General features: G+C 47.0%; 8 protein-coding genes across 8 annotated transcripts; 4 read left to right on the top strand and 4 right to left on the bottom strand.

The window, feature by feature from the left end:
- Nucleotides 1-412: 412 nt before the first annotated feature.
- N7469_006096 (fungal specific transcription factor domain-containing protein) lies at nucleotides 413-2815 on the top strand (the record flags this gene model as incomplete). The annotated part of the gene is made up of 10 exons (XM_056645014.1): nucleotides 413-426; nucleotides 493-656; nucleotides 707-838; nucleotides 907-1281; nucleotides 1349-1452; nucleotides 1521-1794; nucleotides 1856-2031; nucleotides 2089-2269; nucleotides 2327-2676; nucleotides 2783-2815. The coding sequence occupies 10 exons, from the start codon at nucleotides 413-415 to the stop codon at nucleotides 2813-2815; spliced, it is 1803 nt and encodes a 600-aa protein (XP_056500252.1).
- Nucleotides 2816-2985: 170 nt separating this feature from the next.
- N7469_006097 (flavin monoamine oxidase family protein) lies at nucleotides 2986-4470 on the bottom strand (the record flags this gene model as incomplete). Its single annotated transcript, XM_056645015.1, is given in 4 exon segments — nucleotides 2986-3439; nucleotides 3454-3733; nucleotides 3853-4030; nucleotides 4153-4470. The coding sequence occupies 4 exon segments, from the start codon at nucleotides 4468-4470 to the stop codon at nucleotides 2986-2988; spliced, it is 1230 nt and encodes a 409-aa protein (XP_056500253.1).
- Nucleotides 4471-5116: 646 nt separating this feature from the next.
- On the bottom strand, nucleotides 5117-6835 carry N7469_006098 (uncharacterized protein; the record flags this gene model as incomplete). Its single annotated transcript, XM_056645016.1, has 5 exons — nucleotides 5117-5542; nucleotides 5601-5833; nucleotides 5906-6067; nucleotides 6127-6318; nucleotides 6400-6835. 5 exons carry the CDS (start codon nucleotides 6833-6835, stop codon nucleotides 5117-5119), a joined length of 1449 nt encoding a protein of 482 aa, XP_056500254.1.
- An 818-nt stretch (nucleotides 6836-7653) lies between these two features.
- N7469_006099 (uncharacterized protein) lies at nucleotides 7654-8817 on the bottom strand (the record flags this gene model as incomplete). The annotated part of the gene is made up of 4 exons (XM_056645017.1): nucleotides 7654-8004; nucleotides 8074-8392; nucleotides 8449-8603; nucleotides 8656-8817. 4 exons carry the CDS (start codon nucleotides 8815-8817, stop codon nucleotides 7654-7656), a joined length of 987 nt encoding a protein of 328 aa, XP_056500255.1.
- A 606-nt stretch (nucleotides 8818-9423) lies between these two features.
- On the top strand, nucleotides 9424-10206 carry N7469_006100 (2-keto-4-pentenoate hydratase; the record flags this gene model as incomplete). Its single annotated transcript, XM_056645018.1, has 1 exon — nucleotides 9424-10206. The coding sequence occupies one exon, from the start codon at nucleotides 9424-9426 to the stop codon at nucleotides 10204-10206; it is 783 nt and encodes a 260-aa protein (XP_056500256.1).
- A 407-nt stretch (nucleotides 10207-10613) lies between these two features.
- Nucleotides 10614-11776, top strand: N7469_006101 (uncharacterized protein; the record flags this gene model as incomplete). Its single annotated transcript, XM_056645019.1, has 4 exons — nucleotides 10614-10969; nucleotides 11033-11199; nucleotides 11325-11386; nucleotides 11459-11776. 4 exons carry the CDS (start codon nucleotides 10614-10616, stop codon nucleotides 11774-11776), a joined length of 903 nt encoding a protein of 300 aa, XP_056500257.1.
- Nucleotides 11777-12502: 726 nt separating this feature from the next.
- On the bottom strand, nucleotides 12503-13987 carry N7469_006102 (CENP-N/CHL4 family protein; the record flags this gene model as incomplete). The annotated part of the gene is made up of 1 exon (XM_056645020.1): nucleotides 12503-13987. One exon carries the CDS (start codon nucleotides 13985-13987, stop codon nucleotides 12503-12505), a length of 1485 nt encoding a protein of 494 aa, XP_056500258.1.
- A 1970-nt stretch (nucleotides 13988-15957) lies between these two features.
- N7469_006103 (putative bZIP transcription factor (MetR)) lies at nucleotides 15958-17434 on the top strand (the record flags this gene model as incomplete). Its single annotated transcript, XM_056645021.1, has 2 exons — nucleotides 15958-16234; nucleotides 16848-17434. 2 exons carry the CDS (start codon nucleotides 15958-15960, stop codon nucleotides 17432-17434), a joined length of 864 nt encoding a protein of 287 aa, XP_056500259.1.
- Nucleotides 17435-17592: the final 158 nt, after the last annotated feature.

The following is a 17592-nucleotide window of genomic DNA, read 5'->3' on the forward strand; positions in this document are numbered from 1 at the left end:
TAAATGACAGCCCCGGGAAGATGTGCGGGGTTCGTAGGGCTCCACGACTCGGAAGACCCTCTTAAGACCACAAACCCCCTTGGGCTCCTTGGTCACTCGCCAAATGCACCCACCCGGAAATTGCGACAGCGAGCATCACACCGTGCGCTCTGTCCCGACGTAGGGAATTCACATGGTCCCTGGGAATGCTCGATGCAATGGCACCCCAGGCAAGGAGAGACCCGTACAAACCAAAGAGAACCTCAAATGCGTAAGAACGGTTTTTGACTGGGAAATGAACCATTGGACTAACAAATCGCCATGCAGATGCATATCTTGCAGACAAAGTAAGATCAAATGCTCTGGGGTAGAGCCATGCGCAAATTGTCAACGGCGTGGTATTGAATGCCAATTTGCCGATTCCAACAAAATAATGGTGGATGAGAGGTTCGTTACAGCCCGAGTGGGGTGGAGTTATGCTACAATTCAATCATTAAAATCATGATGTTTTAGGTATCTTCAAAGGCTACTAGAGGAAGCAAAAGGTCAGCGTCAGCTCGACTTGCCAGAGACACAGCAGCAGCAGAAGCAACAACATTATGACCCTTCGCCGGGGACTAAAAGGTCCGCTGATGTGGCTTTTAGCCCGACTACTCATGCTGGGGCCAGATGTTCTGGTAATGAACTTTTCTTCCCCGATTCCAAATCGTCTGCTAATTGAGTCTAGTAGCCACAGGGGCTTATCAGGACGAATTACCTCCCTACCATCCTATCGATCAAGAACGCAGTGTTTGGGCGAACCCGTTCACACTACCATCCAAGACCGTCAATGGTATCTACAAGAAACAAAGTGGCTGGAGTATGCCCCCCCCAGTACATGGATGCGTATCCTTGGAAGTACATTATTTGACTGACGAAATTCCTTAGCTTGGTTGGCCCCTACATCATTATGGTCTTTGACTACTCGACTATCACTCATGATGGCTGAAAAGCTACACTTAGATACACCTCACATGGTTCCCAGCTCTCTTGAAAAAGAGATTTACCCGTTGCACTGGCGACCAGCCTCCGTTGAAGATCCTCCTGATATAAGTGGCCTCCCCTCAATGGACGATGCTCTTTACTTGTTCAATACCGTCAAGCACCATCTCGATCAACACTATCGATTCTTTGACGAAGAATCATTTACGCAGCATTTACATGAATTCTACTCGACCAATTCAATCCAGAAGGCGACTGAAAATCGCCTATGGTTCGTCCATTTTCTTCTTGTCCTTGCATTTGGCCACGCGTTTCTTCTACGTACGAAAATTACTAGAGACCCCCCCTGGCTCCAAGTTCTTTGTGCGTGCTATGTCTCTGTTACCAGATCATACAACACTATGGACAGATGGGATCTTAGCCGTTGAGGTGCTCGCGCTCGCAGCCTTATATCTTTACTCCATAGATCACCGGGAGGCGGCACATGTCTATGTGAGTGAATATCTCCGCTATTATCAAGGTTCAAATTGCATGTATGGCTACTGACTGGATATGAAAAGGTTGGCCAGGCTATTCGAATCGCCCAATTAGATGGTCTCCATACGGAGCTCCCAGAAGATGAATTGGGGATAAAAACAGTGACACGTTGCCGTAACCTATGGTGGACACTCTATGTGATGGATCGCCATATATCATCATCTCTTGGACTTCCGATGACAACTCAAGACAGTGATATCACGGCATCACTCAACCCCAATAGAAATGGTTCACGACATGATGCTACTTTGAACCTGCACGTCAAGCTTTCTTATTTATTCTCGACCATTTTGACATGTAAAAGATCATCCTTTCACATGACTGAGTGATGAAACATCTAACATGGATGAATTAATAGCAATTTATAAGAACGACAAGACCGAATTACACGTGTTCCTAGAGAAAACAAGGTCTATTCTGCAAATGATGACAGTTTATGCTCGCGATATCGAAGAGATCGTTTCCCCTCAGCCATCAAACTCAGTGGAAACTATGCCAAAGGGCACCCGTTATATTACATTGCTTTACCATCAGGTATACAATTCTCTTCAACTTTACATGGCACAGACAACGCTAACTCGTGTCACCTAGTGCGTCTTAGTTGCCACTCGTCCACTTCTTCTTTCCGTTCTCAAAGAACGCCTGGACAGACTAGGCGGCAGAGAAGATGACTGGCAGAGCTTTCTCGCTCCAACAAAGGCTTTGATCTCCACCGGCATTAAATCAGCCATCAAGACCTTGCAAATTCTTGCTGATGAGAATAGTCTCCTGGGTATGCCTGTATTTCTCACTGATTCCAAATAACCTCTATGCTAATTGCAACATTAAGAGGTGTTTTTACCTTTCGAAATGGAAGTCACCTACGGCGCAGCTCTTCATCTCATGATCGCGAACTCTTTATTCCCAAGCGCGACAGATGAGCACGATTACCACCAGGAAGCCCATTCTATTTTAGATGAGATGATCTTCAAAGGAAACAAGCTTGCTGCTGCTCGCAAGGAAGAACTCTCACACTTAGAAGGGCTTTTCTCTGAACTGACAGCTCGGGTTGAGCGGTATGGCTTGCAGACCTTAACCCTAACAACCCCAGAACATATTCGGAACGAGATGGAAAGCCAGCAATCGAATTTGCAGCAGCTTCAAGGTACTGAGATGGACCCAAGATTTGATTCCAGCCAAGTACCTGGCTGTCTAGATCAATCTCCCTCGATGACACACTTCGGTGGGGGTGTCGAGCTGTTGGATGATATTGGGATATCATCCTATGAATTTCTGTCAATTATAGATCAAATCGGAGGAGCAGATTGCAGTTTTTTAGATTCTAGACCGTCTTAATACATCTTACCTTATCTCAGGCCTTACCAATCTTGATGCAACGATATACTATCTTCAAAATTTTCATCTATGATATAACCCAGCTATTGATTAGCGCAACCAGCCATCAATGCCCACCTAGGCAGCGTCTTCTAACTTGAAGTTTCCTCGTGCTTAGATTTTCGCAGTCGGATTCTGTAAAACTCCCGCGACTTGCTTTGCTCCATGTTCTCCAGAGCAAAGTGCCCCCTCCATGTATCCTTTCCACTCCGAGCTATACTCGGTTCCAACGAAATGTATATTGCCAACAGGCTGTCCATATACCAAGGCATACTTTGTCAAGTGACCAAGGGCATGAATAGACGCTAGAGCCCCACGACTGAATTCTTCGTGTTGCCAAATCTGGTCAAAGTACTCGATCTGTTTAAATACATCTGGATGGTTCTTGAATCCCTTTGTGAGTTGTTTTAAGGCAGCCGCACGTCGCTCATGCGAGGGAAGGTTTTCCCACTTGCGTCCATGTAGATCATTGACAAAACATGTCAGTGAGTAGTGATCCTTCTCAACGACTCTAGTATCTCTAGCCAATGTGATAGGGCCCGAGTAGCTGGCGAAATAGCCATTGAACCTTCACTACGCCACCATGGCTTATCATGACAGACAATCGCTTTGTTATAATCCCCGAGAACCGTGTTATTCGTCACCTCCTGAACAGCCGATGGCAAGGCAGGGCTGAAGCTGAACGCTTTGTACATGGTACTTGGAACAGAAAGTATGCATTTCTTCGCTGAGAAAATCATGCCGTTTCGTGTTTTTATGGTGACGTGTGAGTCGTAGTCGTTAATTGCTTTGATTGGGCATGAGACGTGAATATTATCCTTTTCTACTAATCTTGCAATTTCCCGAGTAATTGACTGTGCTCCTTTCGAATAAATGCTAGCTCGTTTCTCCTGAGATATCGATAAATAGACGAACCATCTTGAAACCGCAAGTATTGGCCACCGGTCGAATTATCAGCTCGAATCGCAAGGAAGCCTTTACCTCGACGACAGTAGTCGATGAACCACGCAGCCGACTCTTCTGTTGACTCTAAGCCATGCATAACCTGCGACCACATATTCACCATTTTCGCGAATTTCGGGAGGGCACCTAGCGAGTGAACGTACTGATCCAGCGTAACTTTATCGACTTCCGCTGATAGCAGTCCATTCTTCAATGACTGGGCTTGGAAATGATCACGAATAAATTCGGGGTTCTTCTTCTTGCAAGGCGTGAACTGAAACCAAAGCATTAATAAAAGATAGAACACACAATTATCAATCTTGCGGAATCAATACTTACTTCCGGTGTCGTGCCGAAGGGAAACTCGAACCGTTCGTTTTCACTTGGTTGCATAATGGCTGTACCCTCCAGACACTGTTTCACAACTTTCAACCCAAACTTTTGAGCATATGACCAAACTCGAGGCTGAAGACTATCATTCACCCATGCACCCCCAAGCTCAGCAAAACCACGTCCAGGGGCCAAAGGTACACTCCAGATCTTCCCACCAACGCAATCGCGAGCTTCAAGAACGGAAACTGATAGGCCAGCCTGTTTTGCTGTGTGAGCAGCCTGAACGCCGCTGAAGCCAGTGCCGATAACAACAAGGTCAAACATCCCCAAAGGGCTCTCTGTGTATTGAGGATTACAGTATGAAGTTCGTAAATAGCAAGTCTTTCGAGCACTCGGTTGAAAGAATGAATTGGAGAAAGCTCGGGATCTTGCGACTTTTAACAGTAAAGAGGCTTTTGATGGGATATTTTACATTCTATTTACACTGAATGGAGCTTTAACTTCAGCCTCCCCGACGTTACCGGTCGGCTTCAAAACCGATGGGCTTTGAGAGTGGGTTGATGTCGGTGCTGCAGGACTATCCGGCAAGCTGCGTGGTATCCAGGGTTTCAATACTACTGCCTGGCAGACATGTCTTTTAGTCGGCTTCTAGTTAGATTGACACCTCCGAGATCAAGGTGCTCTAGATAATCATGGCTGCTAGTCACACGTATCGAATATGGAACAAAGAGAAGACAGATGTGGAAGAATAGACAATATTATCCTTATAGGCTTGGGAAGGCAGTATTGCCGGTATCATCACACCTTAGTCATTTCCTGTCCAAGATCTGTTTTTTTTTTTTTCTGATATTTTCCCCATTCTTCTCTCAGATTTTTCCCGTCCTTTATTCTTTATTGGCTGTGAATTTTTTCTACATGCTTAACTGTATCTATTCCTAGCGCCTACGAGTACCCACCCAAACACATTCTATCACGTCGAGTTGGAATTGTCAGCGCATGAAAAGGCTGCTGATCCTCCACTTGCACTGTAAGCATCCATGATGCCCACAACGGAGCCGTATGTTCCCGCAACCATGAGAAATGTTCCCAAAATAATGAGGGTAACGCTCCAGATGGAGCCGACAATCCAACCTGTGGTCTTCTTCTGTCCTTTACCTTTCCCCCAATTATCATGTAACCACATGGCACCCATTGGTTGAATACACATGACAGGTCCAAGCAAAGCACCAATTAGTGATACCAAAGAGTCAAAGACTGGAATAGTGCTGGCAATGATCCAGGCGATCACTGTGACGCCAAAAGTACATCCTAACCAGGTCATCCAGTGAGTTGGGGTGTTGCTGCTCAGATGTTTCGATCCGCGCAATACATGGACGAAAATAAATTTGGAAGGTATCTTGAGTGCATTCACGTTAGGGATTTCCTTTCTTGGCTAATTCTCGTGAATTTCTTACATGTGTCACGATTGTCATGGTACCGAGAAGTCCAGGCAATGCAAAAGCATAGCTGACTATCTTGATTACTCCGCCAGCTGATCCAAGAGCCGGCGAGGAAACATAGCTACCGCAATAGTAGTATATGACGCTACCAATGACAGCATACACAATAGTCACGCCGGCTTGGCATATAACCATGGCTGCGGGATATTGCTGAGGATTCCGCATCTCAGACACAATAGAAAAGAAACCTAGAACAGAGTGTTAATATGACTCAAACTTATCAATCATATGAGCCCATATATTCAGTTTTCTTGACCTACCAGGCGTGCCTGAGAAAGCAAATAGCAAATTAGAGACTGCGGCAATGCCTTGAGCGAAAGAAGGCTGACCAACGACCTTCCAATCAGACACCCAAGGGCTAGCTGTCTCTGGAGCAGCATCAGGGCGGTCCTCTATCCCAACCGCAACCGTGACAATGGTAACTAGATCACGTTAGCTTCTCCAGTCTATCGAGTGAGTCATGCTATATGCTAACACATACCTGCAATGAGAATGCAGGGGAGTCCAATCCATGCAAGCCATGTGATGCGACCAAGTGTCCGAATACTACTGAAGCCAAATCCAAAGATAGCAGCCACGGCAGCGAAGACAGCAGTACATGTTGCGTGGGTTGATACTGCATTGAGTCCTATTGACAGACTCAAGATTGCGGACCCACTGTTGAATATATAATCTGGACCAAACTTCTGGATTAGACTTCAAGTCCGACCGAAGCTCGCAGTGGTGATATTCAAGAAAATCGGATGAAACATACAGAGACAAAAGCCAGTCGCCAAATACACTCGACCTGGCAGACCAAACAAGATATCTCCTGCGTCATCAATACTGTAAACCTCCCGATGTTGTAATTTGAATGTTCCAATGATGTATCCAGACCAAGTAGTGATGAAAGCCATTACGAGCAAACAGACAATTCCCGGAGCCATTCCAAGGATGTTGAAAGCAGATGGGATAGCGAGAACCCCAAGACCGATCTGTGTTTTCATCATGAGAATAATAGTTCCCACAAAGCCCACCTGAAACCAAGTTAGCCGTCCATAGTCTGAAGAAACCATGCTGTGATTTACATTGCGGAAGTTAGGGCCATCATCCGAGATCTCTCCAAACACATCGTCATGAGCCTGCTGAATACCAGCAGACTGTTCAACGTGCTCAAGCCCCGCGTCAAGGTCTCCTTTAGCTTCGCCCATTGTCAAATTTTGCGGAAAGAGAGTATCACTGCGTGATGGTCGGCCAAGAGTGATGGCCCTTCTATCCCTTTATACAAGCAGGGGCTTCACCAGAACAACCAATGGCAATGAACTTGATTCATTTCAGACATCCCTCGAGTCTGGGGTCCCCCGCAACCTCAAAATGTGTTAATTTAGTTGATTGTGGGGCGAAATTTATGAGTCGGAGTTCACCCGAGAGACTGTTGAGGCGAGAATTAGGTTGAAGTCTGTCGGGTCGAACCCGAGGGATGTTAGGGTTGATGTCCAGCCTCAGCCCGCAATATCTCCACCCGTCGGCTTTTCCAAAGCTTGACCCATCGGCAATTTCTTAAACATGCGGGGAATAATGGGAGACGTCATTAGCTAGTTACTGGGTGCTTCTGAATCATTTCGGAGGCACCATGAGATCTTAGCATAACTAGTGGTTAAGCTGGAGTTAAGATATTGAAGCTCATCTACGTCCAGGAACATCCAAAGCGTCCTTTGATCCATGTACATTGGCTAGATTGATGCAAAATCCGAAGTGTTTGCAAGTTGCCTTCTAGATCATTATATAGGAACAGTTTCTAGTTGCTGCCCACAGCTGAAATCTTCAAATTACATGAATTCATGGATACTACTAGACCGAGTTGAAATATTGAAACTGCAAGGGATCCAATAAAACTTCCCAACAAGGCTAAAGAAGCAACGTAAGCTTGAATTCAGTGTGATGACAACCGCTTAACCATGAAATCTCTAGTACTTAAATAATCAACCCCAACAGAAACCCCATTAATCAAACCAGACCAAGTCACCACCTAATCAAGCTCCTGAATCTCCGTCAACATAGACTCAATGAAGAGTTTCTGATTTGTCAAGAAACGCTTCATCTCAGGAATATTGAAAGGCTTCTTAGCAATTTCACGCTCTCGCTCCTTTTTCATTTGGTGACGAATTCGCTCCTCCAGAATCTCGAGTCGGTATTCCGTGTATTGCGTGTACAATTCGGAGATATTGCTGATACCTCGTACTCCCACAAGAACAGTTTCATCCTTGACTAGAGACGATTTAGGTCTGAAGCAAGTTACCATACTAATGCGCTCGCGGCCGCCCATGGCCTTCAGGGCTTGGTGTTCGATATACCGTCCTTGCATGACGACGGCAGTACCCTAGGGGGTAGAATTGTTAAGCTGGACTTTTACTTGAAAATTAGGATTTTGGATGAAGCTAGTACTCACCATAGCAGGCCCGCGGACTTTCATTATCTCCCCGCTTGGGGTTCTGAGTGCTGTTTCTCCTCCAATCATACCTGTGCAGTCTGAAAGCATTGTAACACACACAAAAGGAAAGCTATCATAGTGCCAGGCAACTGCAGGAAGCTCTTTATCGTTCATCAGGTCCACAGTGTGCTCAATGTCGGAGTTCTCGTCACGGATAGAGATATTAATGTTGGCGATCTCGAAATCGATAGATGGAACCAAGTCGATGCCTGCTACTTCAGAAATGCGTGCAAGGACTTCTGGGGACTTCCATGCGCTGTATGTGAATGGTGCGCGCCTGTATACTATCAGTAAATATCACCGGTCCAAATGTGAATAGGATTCAATGCATACGCTGGGCCCATGCCGCGAACCATGTTCTTGTTGAAGGTAGATGAGTACTGGCATTCTGCAAGTACCTTTTCGTCAAAGATCTCAGCCCTCATCTGTGTAATCGCATCTTGTGTGAAGAGTGGGAAGGGATCAGTCGCCGCGTGGGGGGGAGATCCCTTGTCCCTTCAGCCCAATTTGCTCCATGGTATAGATAGACTTGGGAGGGACATAGTTCAGGTGCTTGGCTGGGTCGAAATCTTCCCGCTTTGCAAGCTTTGCTCCTTGGATTAACGCCTGAGGGAGTTCATTGGAAGGGCGAGTAGCCTTCTTGGTTGCTGGACCAATGACAACAGGGGGTTCGATATCAATGAAGGTCGCTGATGGCGCCATTTTCGCTTGCAAGGTGTGTCTGGTTTGTCTTGCCAAAGAAGGTTGGTGATATGATCTCAATAAAAGCCTATATTGTGGTTTTATAATTCAAAGAGCTTGTTCTACTCGGCTTCAGTACCGTTTGGGTCTCCAGAGAAAATCTCGTGAGCAACCAGCCGTTACATTTCGATCCCGAATCCTCACAAACATCCTGAAAGACTCGTCTCGAAATCCGACACTACGTCGATTCGTTCTTGTCTCTGTTTACGGGCCAATTCCGACGATAATCATTCTACATCTGAATTTGCAAACAGACTGTGGGGTTGCTTGGGGTAGTGTCTCTCCAGACTTGATATCGGCTCGGGATCGGGTTCTCATCCGAATATCACCAGGGATTATCCACTATACACCTTCACGATGCCTCCCGACTCAGACTGGGTCGTTGAGATTTGAGATTGAATCCGAATAGGCTTGATAGAGTGAGCACCTTGGGGGATGATAATGAGCCAGATCAGAGAATAGCTATAAAAATTCAAAGTCTGCCCCAGAATTTCGAATTTCGAATAAAATTCCTAATACTCCTTTTCCTTTCCATTTCACTGAACAGCCTTGGAAGTCCCCTGTGAGATGCCAAAGTTTGATCTGAGCGACATTGCCGCTGCCCTTCGCACTGCACGGGCTGATGCAACCCCAATTGAAGCGCCAACCAAGACATGGCCTTCTCTTGATGCCGATGGCGGCTTTCTAGTTCAACAAATAAACTCCGACCATGCCGTCAAAAGCGGCGATCGTTTAGTTGGATATAAACTTGGCAATATTGCCAAAGTGATGCAAGCTGCCTTTGGGCTTGATCATCCTGATTACGGGTTTCTCCACGCCAGCTCTTTTATCTATGAAGGCACTACAATCCGACGTGATAAATTCATCAAACCCTTCGTTGAACTCGAGCCTGCCTTTGTACTACGAAGTTCCCTAAAGGGGCCTAATATCACTGTGGCCGATGTCATCAATGCAATTGATTATGCTATTCCAGCCATTGAAATAATCGACTCTCGCGTCAAGAATTGGGCTATTGATTTGCCTGATACACTTGCGGATAATGGTTCTACAGGGGGAATCATTCTTGGTGGAACACCTCGAAAACTTACCGATCTTACTCTGAGCAACACTCGAGGCTATCTCAAGTTCAATGGTGAAGAAGTGATGTCTGGAAATACTAAAAATGTTCTGGGAAATCCTATCTCAGCGGTTGCTTGGCTAGTCAATCGTCTAGCTGAGTACGATATTGAATTCAAGGCAGGGCAGGTTATCATGCCGGGAAGCTGTTTGGAAGCTATCCCCATGGAGCAAAGTGGAAATTGGTCATGTACGTTTGAAGGCTGGGGGACTATCGAGTTTGAAGTTGTCTAGTTATAGATATTGTTGATTAAAAAGAAAATATGGCACAAGATCTATGGACACATTGACTGTGTGTTTGTACTACAAACATACAAAATAGAGCTAGGTTAATACCAGGATTTCGTCCCCTCTGCAAGTATATTATGTTCAATTATTACGCAATTTCTCCTTTTTTAAACTGAACCATTCACTTCTATTTGACTTGATTGAATGTTTCTGGTTTATCAAAACATTCACTGTTGTATACTTATCAAATGACGTCATCGCATGTGTTTGACTCTACTTTTTCGTTTGTCGTGTATCTCTATCCCCCTTCAACTCTCTTTTCTCATCATCTCTCCCCTCTGTCCGTATAAAGTCAGTTCAACTAGGTTCTTCCCTCAGTGGTGGTAGTCAAATCACATTGAATCCCAAATCAAATGGGCGCATCCAAGGAAGCCCGGGGAGGCAATCCACCTGTCCAGAATACGCCTGTATCAGCCGCGACATCTCAACCTCCTGAAATGGGCAACGGATCCCAGGTCATAGCCAAATCCCAGGTCATGGTTAACGCCAGAAAGAGGGTCAAGAATGAATCTCATTATGCTCTCTCAAATGCTCCAGCACCAATCGTCAACCCTTCGACAGCTCAATCCTCGCCGTCCAAAAAGCCCAAGGGGGGCAGGAAGAGCCATGAAACCAAAGTCCCATTTGAATCTCGTTCACGAAGATGGCGCGCTGCTCCCCCCCAAGACTTACCTAGAAAGACTGTTTCGCATCCAACATACGCGGTATCGTACCAAGATCCTATCACTACCCTAAATGTAGCTAGAGACTAGCCGCTAATCTCAATATCTAGGATGTTCATTGTCGATCAGCGTTTGGGCGGTACTGAAGATGTACCAGAAATGACATTTGAGGTTGTTGGTTCAACGGGCAATCTCTACTTGACGACAATCAAGAAAGACCCCGAGTGCGACTGCCCTGATGGAAAGAAAGGCAATCAATGCAAGCATATTTGCTACGGTAAGAAAGACAACTCGCTTTTGTATTCAACTCTTCAGACTACGACAAGGTTTTTGATCTTTGGCCCTGGACTTATTAATCACCCCTATCTATCGATACGTTATTCTTACTGATGGCATATTCAGTTCTGTTGCACGTCCTCAAAGCACCAACTCAACTCCAATACCAACTCGCATTTATCTCCTCGGTAAGAACTACTTTCACTTCCCCCAATCCCACTTCCCAAATGAAATAGTAATATGGTGGTTCTCAAATGTAGGAACTTCGAGAAATCAAAGCCGGTGCCCCGGTGAATTGGAATAATGAAAGCCACCCCCCAGCAGAAAATAACAAAGGGAATCGCAAACCTATCGAAGGCGATTGTCCAATTTGTTTCCAAGAAATGGTTGAAACTGAAGAACCTATCGTCTGGTGCAAAACCTCATGTGGAAATAACCTGCACAAAGAATGTCAAGACAAATGGGCCGCCGCAACAGGACGATCTTCCGATGTTCGCTGCGTTTACTGGTACATCCTCATCCTCTTCATCTTCCAACCCCCTCCCCTTTCTCTGTCTTATCTCTCAGCAACGAACTAACCCAATCTACCCTCTCAGCCGTGCCGTTTGGGAAAATGATACCCCGAATCTAAGCCCAGAGTCTCTCCGATCTCTCCGCGACGATGTCGACAATCTCAATACCGAGGGCTATGTGAATTTAGCATCGCAGTTCGGACTGAGTGGTAAACGTGGTATGGGTCCTTTGTATCTAAGACCTCTATTCCTTCAAAGGCTTCCATTGGATACGACTACTGACTACACTATCCCCGTAGACTTGTCCGTTTACTCGCCTTTCTCAACTGCCCGGCCATCCTCATACTGGCGGTTTGGTAATCGCCGAGTCCGGGAGTGATTCATGCATGGGGTTTGAGGCTGGTGTGGTGTTAAAGCTGAAGTGATTCTTCCACTTTCAGCGACTGATAAGTTCGGTGATACCCGTGCAAGCTTAAAGTCCGATTCAAAAAAGGAGATACACGTTTGCTGTTGCTGTTTGCTTTATGGAGATGAGAAAGATCCACTTTGATAGCGAAGATGATCCGTTATGACTTACGATAATGAAATGAAATTGAAGCGCTTAGAAGTTGCAACCAAGTTACAAATACGCTACAAAGAGCGTGAATCCCTACACCAAACCGATATCAGACTTGAGAGCTAGATGCAGATATCAATTGACCCAACCACCACAGAATTAAATGGGTATCACAAAGTTTCAATGCCACCCAAACGCCAGGCCCAGAAACCAAACCACGAATAAACCTTCACCTTTCATCCATCAACCTGAACACGTTTACCAGCACGGACAAAAGCCGTACTTACAGCCTCTTCACCCGTCATCCATGATGGCATACGCTCAGGATCAACAACGCCTAATTCCGCTAACTTGCGAATTCCTCCAATAACATCCGACCCTGAGAAAGTGAGAGAGACAGCCGGCGTCAATGTAGCAGCGTTTCGATCTGAGTCCGCCTCGTCTCCTGTATTTGTATTCGGATTGTCTAAAAGTCGAATATCAAGCCTGTCCAACGGAGCGGGCGCTATAGATGATCCGACTGTTCCAAATCGAGACTCCACGGCTAATCGCCTCTTCTTAGAGTCCGGGGACAATGTCCCGTCTGTGGTGGAGCCGGATTGTCGTTTCTTGTTCGAACGTACCGGTTTCATGGAGTCTTCTGGAAAATCTACATTCTCTTTATCTTCGTGCAGGGGGCCTGCATCCCGGCCGCGCATGTGTTCGTCTGCAGATACCGTATTGGACGGACGCGGATCAAGTGGACTTCCCTCTAGAACGGAATCAGCGAAGATACTGAACGCACCATTCGACGAGGTTGAGCGACCTGGTCCACGGAGCGCGAGGAGAGTTGGGAGGTTCTTTGCTGCGAGGGCAGTTGGTTTTAGTGTGAACCGTTCGTGCGGGCGTGAGAGGGCTTTGGGTATCGCTTCACGGACTAGGCGCTGTAGAGTCCGTGGATCTGTTGCTATTGAACCCGTTGTGGTGGAGGAATTCGCCGCGGGTGAAGTTGTGATGGATGATGTGTAGAAGTACGGGCAGCTATCAGGGAAAGCTATGTAAATGATGCGGGTTGCGTCGGTAAAGATCTCAGGTTGTTGACGGGGTGTTTGATATGGCGAGTCAATGATGAATATGCGGAGGATTGTTAGAGGGAGTGTTGAGGAACGCGCGAGATGGTAGTGAGCTTTGACGAGGGGTGCGATTTCAGATTGGAGGGCTTTGACGAAAGATGCTGCTTGCATGCGCGGAATGTTTGCAGACCAGTCTGATTCTGATCTACCTTCGTCTTTTTTCTTTGATTTTGTTTCTAACCGGCTGAGTTCCAGCGCCGTCCAGCGAAGACTTGCTGGGCGATCATCTAAATAGCGAAGGTCTGCCATTGCAAGTTGTCGAAGAGTGATGCCGTGACGCCAATCACCTTCTAGAATGCGCTCAATAATCTCGCGCTTCCCTCCTTTGCGGTCTTGCAGGTCAATGTATGCTTGTCTCACTTCTGCGATTGTTCCTGCGGCGGGGTAAGGGAGAGTTTCTTCGTCATTGTTGCCCGCGTCGTCAGGTTGAAGATATGGAGGGGATGATTCCACACTGTGGCCTTCGAGCCATGATAAAGCTAGGTCGAGCAATGCCGGTCTGGACAATTTGCTCAAGGTCTTCGTCAGGGCGAGTGTCGTTGAGGGAATGCGCAGATTGTTTGGGAGACTCGCGGTTGTCGGGGCGCGCACCGTCCTGGAGCGCGCCATAGCTGGTGTCAGTTAGAGATGACAGACACGAGGGTGATTTGATGACCTGGCTAGAGCCCAATATTGCTCGTTCGACAGGGTCCGATCTATCTCATTGCCTGCTGTGAAATTGAATGCGAAGACCATGCGCTGATCGTAGAGGCCATGTTGAATTCATCCGATGCTGGCTGATGTCAACAATGTCACGTGTTGATAGGAGAATCACTCTCCCACCGCCTTCCCTTCTGGCTCTTGATCTGCTTAGATAATCACTTTCCGGTTGGAACTCTTCGGCCTTCGTTCGGCATCATCTGGCATTCTCCTCTTTGTATATTTGGAGCATGGCATTGATCAGGCCAGACTGTACTATGTATATCGAATGAACAAACAACTGACAAAATTTCAACAGTGTCTTGATATCCGCAGACCAGACCCTCAACATCTATAATAAAGCGCGGCAATTGCGTTCCAAGATTATTCGCAATGGGTGTGTTGCATATCACCAGCAGACTATTTCTTGCCAAGAACCCCTCCAATAGGTAAGGCTACAAGACACCATTTGAGTGCTTGATTTCGTCAAAGATGGTCAGCAAACTCGAAGATGCAAGACCACATGGGTAAATGTAAACCGTGACGCCAAGGATGAGTGTCACGCTCGGACACTGTTAAGATGGAGCGGCAGTTGTATTGAGTCCGTGCTTCATGCTTAATGGATGTCTGCAGGGATTAGCATTATTTGTATCGTGGGTATGTCGTGCTACCGGGTGGTCTGCCCTTACAATGGGTCATGGACTAAGTCACCTATGTGAGCAAGGTCAAAGAAACAGAGTGTCTAGTGTTAATGAGCATGGTAGCAATGTATACCTATGCAATTTGATTCACTAGTTACTACACATTTTTCCTCTTCTAGTCATCTTATCATTTTTACAACTATAGGCTGTCTCTTGAGCATACTTTGATATATAGATAAATCGCCGTTGTTGCTCGCATATACAGTATTGAATCGTGTATATTTACTCCGCAATGAGTCTGTACCCTCCGGAATTGCACTCCGAAAAGGGACTCTCACGGGGAGACCTCGGAAGAATCAGGAAATGCAACTTGCATCCCTTCACGATCCACTCGCCTTTTCAACCGTGGACGCTTCGCGAGTGCGCCGGTTCCGGGCTGACAAAGCAGGTTTTCCGCGGATGCCGCGCTCGATTAAATATATAAAAAATAATCAAGATATGTGAAGAATTGTGGAAAATTGAACAGATCTTTATTTATACTGCCCTAGAAAAATAGAGCGCATTGTTTATCACAGAGTGTAGCATTCACATGGATTGAGAATTGCTCTGTGCGACCAATTTCTCCCCATTCGATTTCCGGAGTGGATTCCGTAGGTTCGCCGCAGTGGGCTCCGATCCTCGGCCGCTGATCTTGATAAGCAAATTGCAGTCCTGCGAATGCTGGACTATAGCCAGACTTTTCACCAGAACAGAGAAGAGTAGAGCAAATTAAACCACAGTATATGAAACTAGATCATAATGCTATTCAATCTATATAAAAATCAAAATAATAATATATGATTGTACCATAGTTAAATGGAAAACGTAAGTGTGAAATCACGATTACTCATCTCTCCCCCCACCATTCTGGAACGGGCAAACTCAAAGGAAAAACCCACTTTGGCCCTCCCCGCCCACTTCCTTCTTGTCTCTTCCCTTCTTCTCTACAACTCTCCACCATCTCCATCGACTCTTCGATTCCCTCCACGTTTAGGAATCGACTCGCGACTCCAGGCCCCTTATTATTCGACTTCAGCCCTCTTCGCCTGGGCTGTCGAACCCTTCTCCAGACAGAGCCGCATTCGGCGCGCTCGAGTCATAGCCGTTTTGATCCATCACGATCGCGATTCCTCTCATTGTTCCTCGAGAACAATAGACATCGAACAACCTTTCGTCGATAATTAGATCTTCCGTTCGAGGAAGATCTTATATATCGTCGCCATGGCCGCATTCAACGGGCGTCGTGCCCCCAACTTCTCCCAGTACCTCGATGACTTGAATGCCATTCCGTCGCCTTACGACCAGGCGCTGCAACAGCAGCAGCAGCAGCAGACTACACTCAACCTCGATGAGGAGCTTGCGCTGTTCACCAACACCGAGTTCTTTGATTTCGACAAGTTCAACGACCTCAGCCTGCCCAACTTCGATTCTGTCGATGACAAGAACATTGGCGAGACCGATCAAAATGCCGACATGAAGTTCCTGGACTTCCTTCAGGGTAAGTTCAATCTCTACAATGGAAGCAGATATTGCATCTTCTCTTGGTCACATTGATGGATTGGATGGATTCTACGGTACATTTCCCTCGACAATACTTCATCGACGATTTGGACAACACCACATATCACACCATCTCAAGATCTGCCCTACGCACATACTTAATGGACTATACTTGCATACTCCCGGCATGGCTAGCAGGTAGCTGATTGGCTAAGTGTCGGCCTTTGTGCTCGCTACCTGGCTTCGGGTTTAGCCCATGTCGCCTTTTGGACGCACAATGTGCCTATACCCTTGTCGACACCCAGTTCGCCTCGGTGATTGGCCATCAATGAAAGAGTTTTCGGGGCCCTGCAGGCCCTGCACGCAGTGGCGCGATGGTTCTTCTCATTGCGGGTCTTTGAAGAGGGACTCGCCAGTCCGTTCGCGCCGTGGGAAATTACCTTGTCGCAAACGCGAGGTCTCTCCGCTATTACGCCATTCCACGTGACCTTGATACCCTCTCGATACCCTATTATGGATATCACCGATCACCGATCCTTCGATGTGACCAATAATGATGCTAATAATGCTAGTAATATGATGTGGCAATGGAGAGCTAACGATTCCTATAGATGGCCTCGGCAACATGCCCGAGTACCAGCCCGACTTCAGCTCGGTCAATGCTCAGCAGATGCCCGTGCAGAACCAACCATTCTCGACGGCTCCCTCCGTGCCTGCGGCTAACCCGGCTCCTGTCCAAACTCAGCCTCCCCTGAATGTCCCTCAGGTGTCTCCGACTCCGGTCGCCAGCGCTGTCTCCCCTACCACCTCCACCGCGGGGCCCAAGCGCAAGCACACCCAAAAGTCCACCCAGGCCAGCGCCGAGGAGGCAGCCCGCAATGCTGCTGAGGAGGACAAGCGTCGTCGCAACACTGCCGCCAGTGCTCGTTTCCGCGTTAAGAAGAAGATGCGTGAGCAGGCTCTGGAGAAGTCCTTGAAGGAAACCAACGACAAGAACGACGCCCTCGAGGCTCGCGTTTCCCAGCTTGAGCTTGAGAACCACTGGCTGCGTGGTCTGATCATGGAGAAGAATGGCACCGAGGAGCGCGATGAGCAATCCGAGAAAGCCATCTCCGACATGTTCAAGAACTATCTGGCCTCGCAGAACACCGACTCAAGTACCTCCGAGTCTAAGCATGGCGTCGGTACTTTCGCGTAAAGTGTCCAAAGCAAAAAATATAAACTAAAATGAAAAAGAGGGCAACGCCCCCCGACAGAAAAAAATACCCCCCCCCCCCTGGTTTCTGTTCTGACACTGCTTCCTGCTCATCTGCCCCCTACTGCTACAGTGATTTGATACGACCTTGGTAATGGACA

Source organism: Penicillium citrinum (assembly GCF_028827155.1).
Source record: "Penicillium citrinum strain IBT 23319 chromosome Unknown utg000005l:1.0-1900146.0:1.0-1900348.0, whole genome shotgun sequence".
Lineage (NCBI taxonomy): Eukaryota > Fungi > Ascomycota > Eurotiomycetes > Eurotiales > Aspergillaceae > Penicillium > Penicillium citrinum.